This window comes from Microplitis demolitor, chromosome 2 (genome assembly GCF_026212275.2).
Source record: "Microplitis demolitor isolate Queensland-Clemson2020A chromosome 2, iyMicDemo2.1a, whole genome shotgun sequence".
NCBI classification, from domain to species: domain Eukaryota; kingdom Metazoa; phylum Arthropoda; class Insecta; order Hymenoptera; family Braconidae; genus Microplitis; species Microplitis demolitor.
The window spans coordinates 10,153,156-10,163,773 of NC_068546.1; the positions used below are offsets into that span (position 1 = coordinate 10,153,156).

Sequence of the window (10,618 nt, forward strand, 5' to 3'; positions counted from 1 at the left end):
CGTAAATTTGTGTATATAATAAAAGAACCGAGAAAAGGGAAACTAGATAGTCACTATCATGGCCCTTACGAGATAATTAAAATCTTAGAAAACGGAACTGTAGTTCTAGAAACAAACGAAGGACACAGATTTTCGAAACACCCGTCAAAATTAAAACTAGCATTCTCAGTCCATGAATTAACAAAGAAACTCTAAAATCTCGCCCTTCATAAAGGAAAATCTTTTGTTACAGATGTTAGTTATTCAAATCTTATTTTCGGCAATAATTTTCGGCATATGGAACCTTGCAAATTCAGACAAATTCTATGAAGTCCAGTACTTCGAACAGAAATCTGGAATCTATTATGAGAGATTCAACAATATTCATATCATAAGGGAAAAATGGACCATGCTAATCACCATCGACGTAGGGAAACTCCTGATGGATCCATCAGAAGAACAGATTGAATATGAGTCCACGTTTCGAGATTGTTTCTTGGAGAAATATTTCTCTCGGGACCTATGTTCTAGAGCACTTCAAAAACCGGCAATAGAATATATCAATAATGAGAGTGTTCACTCAATGGCACAGCTCAGAGAAGTTATAGATAGAACCCCTGTAAGTGAACGCAGAAATTCGCGAAACATATGGTTGGGAATTGTAGGGACAGTAGCTAGAAAAGTATTTGGAATATTAGATCAGGAAAATGAGGAAAGTTACAGACAAGAAATTAATAAGTTGAATCGCAACGAGGCACGAATTATCCACTTAGTTAATAACTCCACACATATATTGATTCCCTTGTTACACAACTCAAAAATAACGTTGAAGATATCAATACACTTGCCAAAAGCATTAAAGATATAGCTCAATCCCAGAATGAGCATATTAATATCATAGACCAGGACTTAGAATACAGTATTTATGCAACTAAAGCTTATAGGCAGATTCTGCATCGCAACAATTTGTTAAAAGCTGCTATTACCGCGATAGAAGAAGCAAAAAGGGAAATTCTAAATTCCGAGTTAGTTTCTCCCGAACAAATGAAAGAAGTTATGAGGGAAATAGAAAGTAAATTCCCGAATTTAAACCCTCCCCAACCGTTAGATCATGTTGACTCCAAACATTAACCAAAATAGCCCGAATCTCTGCTGCAAAATCAGACAACCTAATTATAGTTACAGTTGAGATACCCTTAATGGACAAGTATTTGTGGCAAAGCTACAAACTAAGACCTTATAGAATACCCTATCTTGTAGGGGAATCACTTGCAAGCTTATCCATAGAACCAACATCAGATTATATCATTACTCAATCCGGGTTTAACAATTTCTATTCAGCTTCGCAAGAATATATAGACCAATGTCTGCCCGAAGGTGAGGAGTTGGCATGCTTTCCGGATATACCCTTAGAATCAATTCCCGAGTCTAATGAATGCGGAATAGATCTATTCAAGGCTAAAGTCCCGAACGATATGAACGCGTGTAATATAATTTTGCTTCAGCAAAACACCATTCAATGGGTCGCGTTAGCTACCGAAAATGTCTGGTTATTCTCCACATTTCAGCCGGGAAATCTTAAAATTAGTTGTGAGGGTGAATTACCGGATACTATAAAGCTGGATGGCATCGGGCTGCTGAAATTTCCCCCTAATTGTAGAGCCGAGAACCATCGAATCACTCTATTAAGTCTAGGCGAGTATAACGCTGGGTTGTCCGGATTAAATCCCGATAAAGATCTTCATAACACCACGGAATTTTTAAAATTTGATCAGTCTATCAAGGATAACAATCTTTATAATCTTTGGGCTTCTCCCTTGAGACTCTCAAAATCTTTAATGGGGAATAGTTTAAGTTTTATACAGGCGCGAGTAAGGGAGCTCAATTTTGAAAGTCAAAAGGATAGGAAGTCTCAGATCCTTTTATATGTCAGTATAAGTTTAGTGTCAGTTATAACTATCGTGATAGTAATCGTCGCGGGTTTTAAACTCAAATCTCGTTTTATAACAACCAAGGTTGAATTTATTCAGGAAAAGACAATCGAGGAGAACGTCTCATCCGTTCAGGAAATTCACCAATCAACTAAAACCGTAATCTCTATGTTAGCGGAGGAAGCCGATGACAATTTGATTAATACACCAAACGTTAGCATGCCATCTCCTAGCCCAAGGGCCGTGTATCTGCAGGCCGAATCGGGATTTTAAAGTAGGATTCCGACTCACAAAAAAAAAAAAAAAAAATTTCATATAAGAGAAGTTTCTTTAAGGAGTATCGTCTCCATTTTCCTTTGAAAAAAAAAAAAAAAAAAAAAAAAAACAGGAATTTTAAGTTTACTTTTTATAAGTTAGGAAATAGTTCTAGTATTGATAGGTTAGCAAATAAGCGGAGCATCGACTCCATTCCCTTAAAAGGGAGATTCTCTACAATTTTAATTTTAGTTTATAGAGTACCCAAATAATCATGCCTAAACGTACCAACCCTTGGACCATGAAGGACGCTAAAGTGCATCTGGAGAAATATCGCCATCTTGCCAAGGAGAAGGAAGAACAGAGGAAGAAGGAACTTTCTGAAAAACTCAATCGTACTCGGGTCTATCCAATTGATCCCCGAGATGGTGACTTCGAGTTTTATCATGATATCACTATCCGCGACCGTACTCCGAGGCCCATGCCCGAAACAGTGACGAAGATGGCCAACCCAAGCTGGAGTTGCTCATCTATGGAATCCCTAGAAACACGACGAGGAAGAAGCTGATGGAAGTTCTACAGCTCAAAGAGGAGGAGGTGAAAAAGTTAGCTATCTTCCCAGGAAAAAATAACTTGGCGGTCGGTCGTATCCATCTCTACACACTTTTAACAGCGCTGAGTCTTCAGACACAATCCAGGGACAACAAATTCACCATTGGCAGAAGTAAGCTGAGAATTGTTCCATTCAAAAAGTTGGGAGTTAGACTTCCATCAGCTAGCAAAAAGTCTGAAGCTAACGATCTCCACAAGTACTTGGACCCTGACAGTTGGTTCGAAGTCTTCCGATATCTAGAATTCGCAGACGTTTGTGCTCTATCTGTATGTTTTCCGGGCATGTCACTAATAGTCCATCAGGTAATGAGAACCTTCGAGTTGAACGAATCTAATATCGGCAGGATACTTAGCGTTACCGGGGCAAAGAGCACAGATGAGTTGCTGTCTGGGATTTTCGAGACCAGGCGGCTAAACATTCAAATGTTTGAAATAAATGTGTCAGAAAACCACTTAGTATCACCAGGGGTGATTTCTTCGTTCATCCATTACCGAATACCCGATCGTTTAATCTCATTGGATATATCGGGGGCTATCATCTCCAGTGGGTTAATGAAGGAACTACACAGATTAAAAGTATTAAGGACTCTGGCTATCGGAAGATCTCAAGGGCCACTGGAAACAGAGCTGAGCATCATATTGAAGGAGCTTCCCGAATTGACTGAGCTACAAGTTAGTAATAACAACTTTTTCACTGGGTCTGCGCTGAAGGAGGCCGGAGGCAACTTACAACATCTAAAACTAAAGGGTTGCTATCTTTTGAACCTTGAACATCTGATCAAGTTCTTCACGGGCAATCAGCTACTTAACACACTAGCCATTCAAGATTGCGACCGTTCTCGGCAACGATATCTGGAAAATATCGATATGCTTCCGTTTATCAACTCGATCGGGAGTATGAAGATCAGGGCATTCAAATTCGGCTGGGGAAATTACCAGGAACAAAGAGTTGAGAACCCTCGAGGTATCCTTGGGTCGTAACCGAAATGATCTGGTTAACAATCTGGTATCAATGGCAACCAATCTGGAGCATCTTACCATCTATGACTCAAAACTCGACCTAATCACCATTCCGGACCATAAGGATGTAAACCTCGCAACATTGAGCATCATCAATCCTCGTAAAAGACCGGGCAGTTTTCATCGGACCCTCAGAACCAATATCAAGACATTGGTAGTGGCAGGCGCCCATTTCTCTTATTACACCATTCACGAGATCCTGGGTGCCAACCACAGCATCGAGACTATCGACCTGAGGGGAATAAAGTATTTTACTCATTCACCAGCGCTGTCAAACTTGCTAAAAAAAGAGGATTGGGCCAATTTGCGAGTAGTTACGATCTTCATACCAGCAAGAGGAAACCTGGAGGAACTTCGAGGCAACACCCAGAGAAGCAACAAGCCGTATCGGGTCCTGGTGAAGATAGTAGAATAATTAATAGAATTAGGAACCAGTATTTAGTATAAAAATTTAAATAGTTAGAAGTAACACTTTACAATTCTTTTAAGGAGTATCAGCTCCATTTTCCGACAAGGAAACTTAAAGGAATTCTTAGGTTACCCTAGATAAGGAAAATATTGTTATATCATAAGAAGATAGTTACATTATTAAAAATTTTATAAGACAATGCCTTTAAGGGGTATCATCTCCATTTTCCATTAAGGAAACCTAGAGGTATATTAGGATAGTCCAAGTAGTTTTACAAAATTGTTATAAGAAAATATTTTTACTTGATAGATATACATATGCGTATAAAAAAAAAAAGAAAAAAAAAAGGGAAAATTAAACAGGACACCCTTTTTCCTTTACACATGCCTTCCCTAAGTAGGAGGAGTTTGGGTCTCTGTTATCCTTGGAGGGTGACGAGAGGTTCAAACTTCTCCATGTTAAAAGGGGGGAGGGGATCTTGGAGGAAAAAAAAAAAAAAAAAACACAAAAGAGAAGGTCTCCTTTAAAAAGCATAGTCTTTATTTTCGATTAAAGAAAAATAAAGGGACTACATAAAAACAAAAAAAAATATAATATATATATTGAATAGGCATATATTTTGCTAGAATAAGTACATTAATCTACCTAATTATAGGAATCAGCAGTATACTATGTTTCCCACTAGAGCAATTATATTAATCGTTTTGTCATTTTTATAAATATGTCTAATTACAGAATTGGAGCTATCACTATGAACAGTGGTTGTAAACCCTAGGAACCCGAAAAGGATCAGGTATCGAATCCAACCAACGAAAAGGTATTAGCAGGGAAACCTTTGTTTCTAGTGATAGGCCCATACTTTATAATCGGTAATCTCTGTACATGTTATAGTTAGGATAAGATATTTAGCTATAGACCAGAATTATAAGCTCGCAACCAATAACTCAACGACTCCTACCTAATCATTTATTATTGTAAAGAAGCTTTGTGGTCCACCGTGGGGAACCGAGTCAATCCCTTTTAATTTACTGCATCCATTTCCATCTGTGAACCGGACGTTTTACTTCCCCTCACTCTCAATAGGATGCCACTCTATCTGGTCCTCAGCGGGCACAAACCTGGAATATACAGCTCCTGGGAGGATTGTCGCGAGCAAATTATCTCCTATCCAAATCCAGTTTTTAAACAAATTTCATCCATAAAAGAATCCCATAAGTATTTACGATATTGGCAATCGATCCTCTACCCTCTAAATCACCACTTCGAAAGAAATGCTGAGGGTCGGATCGTCATATTCACGGATGGATCGTGTTTTCGTAACGGATCCACAGAATCAGCAACAGGATTAGGGATTTATTTTGGAGTAAACCACCCTCAGAATTTGTCTCTTCCATGCTTTAACCGAAAAACCAACAACGGGGCAGAGTTGGAGGCCATTCTGCAGGCTTTGAAAATTATAAGAAAATTTGACTTAACAAAAATAGATCTTTTCACGGATTCTGAATACTTATGCAACGGCCTTAATATCTGGTACGAAAATTGGAAGGAACGAGATTGGATTACCTCAACAGAAAAGCCAGTTTCGTATAAAGAGGAGCTTAAATATATCAAAACTCAAATGGAGGCCCGAGACATCAAGATCTACCACGTTCGAGGTCACGAAGGAATCTATGGTAACGAGCAAGCCGACCAATTGGCCAAGGATGGAGCTAAATTATACGAACTATTCAGGACAGAAGCCAAGGCAGAGTTCAACATCAGTCAAACAGATACAAGCTCCGAGAAATAGGTTCATTTATGAGCTGGGGGGGGGGGGGATGTTATGTCCGACTTCGCAAACTTTCCTACAGTCACTCATGTTGAACTCTCCATAGGAATACAATTCCATTTTCTCATGAGAGAAACAAGGATGGGTTCAATGGAGTGTGATAAAACCTATTCTACCAGATTTCTTTCTTTCTGTCTCTCATTCTCTTATTCTTCGGTCCCCACTTACTGTCAACTAAGATTGCTCTAATGCGCACAATTAGCATTGACTTAAATTAAGTTCCGCCAACTGGACATCTCATAAGATGCAACTTACTTAAAATTTCCCCTTCCCCAAACTCGGACCCCCATGGTTGTGGTGTTCAAAATTTTCAAGTTGAAAATCACTCTACCGAGCACCGGTTTGCATTGCGGTTTGTAGCTGAGTTACCCCTCAGCAAAGAGTCAATTATAAGGTACAGCGGTATCCTTAAACCTCTTATAAAAAAAGTAATAAAACCGACCACGTCGCTTTTATAATTCAATTAAATTCATAAAATAAATCATTAAAAATCGCATCGCGAACGAAAATCATAACAAAAAAAAAAAATTTATCAAGGTATACATTTATACAGTCATGTATATATATAAAAAAAAAAAAAATAATAATTACGCATCGCGGAAACACGTATAACGAAAATAAATATTGAATAAATGTTCAAAGAAAAAAAAAACCAATTCCCTTTAAAGAGCACTGTATCTATTTCCTGCGAAGGAAAATAAAGGAATTGTTCTTTTAGTTCAATATAAAATAAAAATTTCTGTATTGAAAGAGGAAAAAAAAAATATATATATAAAAAAAACAATAAATAATAATAAAAGTGTTATTGGTTGTGAGTGATAAGTTAGGTGGTAACTAAAAATTTGTGAACATTCTTTTATTTATAAAACTTCAATTTATCTCAAAGATAATAAGCAGTGTAAAAATTTTGAGTGTAATTAACTAATGATTAAACGAATAAAGATACTCCTATACAGAGTATCAACTCTATTTTCTATAAAGAAAAATAAAGGAATCTTTATTATCAATTTTAAATTGAATTTAAAAATAAAGAAAAGGCATAAGTGACAATAACATTTGACGTATTATTCGTAACATAAGCTAAATAATAAGTAATCACCTCATCCCTTACTCGGAGACTGCAGCCATCGAGAGTTAGCAGCCAATCCACGGATCTACATCGCGAGTACTATCTCCAGGAAAGGACAAAATATATACATACATATATTTACTCATCAGTGCAAAGGTGAGACCGTTTCAATTGACCGCCTTTCTTTCTCCAACTTTAATAATTTTTCCAATCAGTCTCAAATATTTTAAGAGGAAATAAGGACGCAATTAATTTCCAATCGTAGGTATTGATTATTAAAAATTTGTATATCCATCTACCGTCAGACTAACTCTAGTTTAGTTAAAATAGAGAAATGAAAGAAAGTCCACATCGAAACGTATCCCAAAAATTAAATAAATTAAGGCTTGAACTAAACATTTGAGCCGAAAATTGCATTGGTTAGTCCGAACGCCTAATCCACGCAACCAAAATAAATAATAGTCGGACATAACAATAATAATAATAATAATAATAATAATAATAATAATAATAAAAATAATAATAATAATAATAATAATAATAATAATAATAATAATAATAATAATAATAATAATAATAATAATAATAATAATAATAATAATAATAATAATAATAATAATAATAATAATAATAATAATAAAAATAATAATAATAATAATAATAATAATAATAATAATAATAATAATAATAATAATAATAATAATAATAATAATAATAATAATAATAATAATAATAATAATAATAATAATAATAATAATAATAATAATAATAATAATAATAATAATAATAATAATAATAATAATAATAATAATAATAATAATAATAATAATAATAATAATAATAATAATAATAATAATAATAATAATAATAATAATAATAATAATAATAATAATAATAATAATAATAATAATAATAATAATAATAATAATAATAATAATAATAATAATAATAATAATAATAATAATAATAATAATAATAATAATAATAATAATAATAATAATAATAATAATAATAATAATAATAATAATAATAATAATAATAATAATAATAATAATAATAATAATAATAATAATAATAATAATAATAATAATAATAATAATAATAATAATAATAATAATAATAATAATAATAATAATAATAATAATAATAATAATAATAATAATAATAATAATAATAATAATAATAATAATAATAATAATAATAATAATAATAATAATAATAATAATAATAATAATAATAATAATAATAATAATAATAATAATAATAATAATAATAATAATAATAATAATAATAATAATAATAATAATAATAATAATAATAATAATAATAATAATAATAATAATAATAATAATAATAATAATAATAATAATAATAATAATAATAATAATAATAATAATAATAATAATAATAATAATAATAATAATAATAATAATAATAATAATAATAATAATAATAATAATAATAATAATAATAATAATAATAATAATAATAATAATAATAATAATAATAATAATAATAATAATAATAATAATAATAATAATAATAATAATAATAATAATAATAATAATAATAATAATAATAATAATAATAATAATAATAATAATAATAATTGTTGTGCGGCCAGCGGGGGTCTTATTTACCCCGTGGCGCATCGTGGGCAATGTAGGCTGGCCTCCCATCTGCTGGCCTACCAATCGCACAACAAACTTTACGTTGGGTTAACTCCCCAACGTAAAGTAATACTGAGTTCAAGACAATACTGAACCAGGAAGTGCTCCCCACAACCTGCCCTTCTCGGATGAGGGCAACCCACTAGCTGGGCGGAGTACCGAGATTCCGAACGATGACGACCTTGGCGAACAACGGACTGCATTTAGGTGGACGGAGGAATTACGAGCCGATCTCTTGATGTGCTATAATAACAGTGAACCGGAGCGGAGAGGCTACATGGCGAGGATGCATGCTCTCTGGAGCAATATGCATCCTAACTACAGCCATCTGTCACAACAACATCTCCGAGACTATGCCTCTCATCTCCGGCGAACACGGAGATCACTGTTAATGAACAGACGATTATCTCATCGTCTGTCTTTTCCAGCACAGTTACATCAAGAGAGACGCCGTTCTTCTGAAGACGCTGACAATGATTTTGAAAGGCGACAAGTATGTATCTCAAAGAAGATACACTACCCAAAACAGCTACTTGACACGGTAAACCAAGAACTATCTGCCCGGATTCAGGAAGACTCTATTTTGCTCACCATCAATCAAGCTGTCTATGATGCTGCTTTCTCACTCTTACCTCCAGCGAGGAGAAATATTTCTTCTCCTGAGGCAAAGATAAGAGGGCGCATTGGGCAGCTGTCACTAAAGATTGATGATCTCCGGAAACATGTCTCCCGCATTCAGTGTGTGATTGAGTATGTAAATGCACGTAAAGCATTTACATCCAAAGTCCGCCGCATTGCGGCTGGACTACGTTATCAGCATCACACACTGAATAAGGAGAATCTTCTTAATATCAAAGAAGGTTCCCTTAACAGGTTGCGGGCTCTAGTGACTGCTAAAAAGTCACTAGAGAAAAAGCTGAAGCGGCTTACCGATAACTCTTTGTTTCGGTTAAGTCCTTCACGCTTTCTGACACCTAAGACATCTGTTTCTGGCGATTCCCCATCCATCGAGCAAGTAGAAGCTTTCTGGTCCGAGTTGTATGGTGATCAACCGAACGTGAATCGTGACACTCCAGCTCTCAACGACTTCGAAGCATTTTGTCGACAACATCGCAACGACAATGCTGATGAAGAGAGCCCCGAAGTCAGCGTGGAAGAAGTTCGTTCAGCTCTGAACAATGGTAAGAACTGGGCTGCTCCGGGTCCAGATGGCATTAACCTATTTTGGTGGAAGAAATTAACTTCTACCCATAGTCATCTGGCCCGGGTTTTTACAGCGTTCATCAGAGGTAATGAACCAATTCCATGCTGGCTTGTAGAAGGGCGAACCGTGCTCATCCCAAAGAAAGGAGACTTGTCTGACCCGAAAAACTACAGGCCTATCACCTGTTTGAATGCGGTTTATAAGATTTTCACCAAAATCTTGAATAATCGCATTCTGCAGGAGATAGACCCTGTATGGCAGCAGATATACGAACAACGTGGCAGTAAAAGAGGCCTGTCAGGTTGCAAAGAGAATCTGTTAGTGGATCGTTGTGTCATTCAAGACGCGATCTGCTATCAGCGCAACCTGTCAATGGCCTGGATTGACTACCGCAAGGCATTTGACTCAACATCTCATGAGCTTATTCTCTTTTTGCTCAAATGCCTTGGGGTCAATCGCGATACAGTGGGATGCATTCGGCGTACGATGCAGCTTTGGCGAACACGGTTCCACATTTCATGTGGCAACGACAAACGTGTAACCGAAGCTGTACAGTACAAACGAGGAGTCTTTCAGGGAGATTCTCTGAGCCCTCTGCTGTTTTGTATCTCACTGCTGCCAATATCTGTTGCGCTACGCCG

The 10,618-nt window shown here is 35.2% G+C and overlaps 1 protein-coding gene across 1 annotated transcript; it reads left to right on the plus strand.

Annotated features, from left to right (window-relative positions):
• Nucleotides 1-5,290: 5,290 nt before the first annotated feature.
• On the plus strand, nucleotides 5,291-5,995 carry LOC128667334 (ribonuclease H1-like). Its single transcript, XM_053736993.1, has one exon. It carries the CDS (start codon nucleotides 5,291-5,293, stop codon nucleotides 5,993-5,995), a length of 705 nt encoding a protein of 234 aa, XP_053592968.1.
• The last annotated feature ends 4,623 nt before the right edge of the window (nucleotides 5,996-10,618 follow it).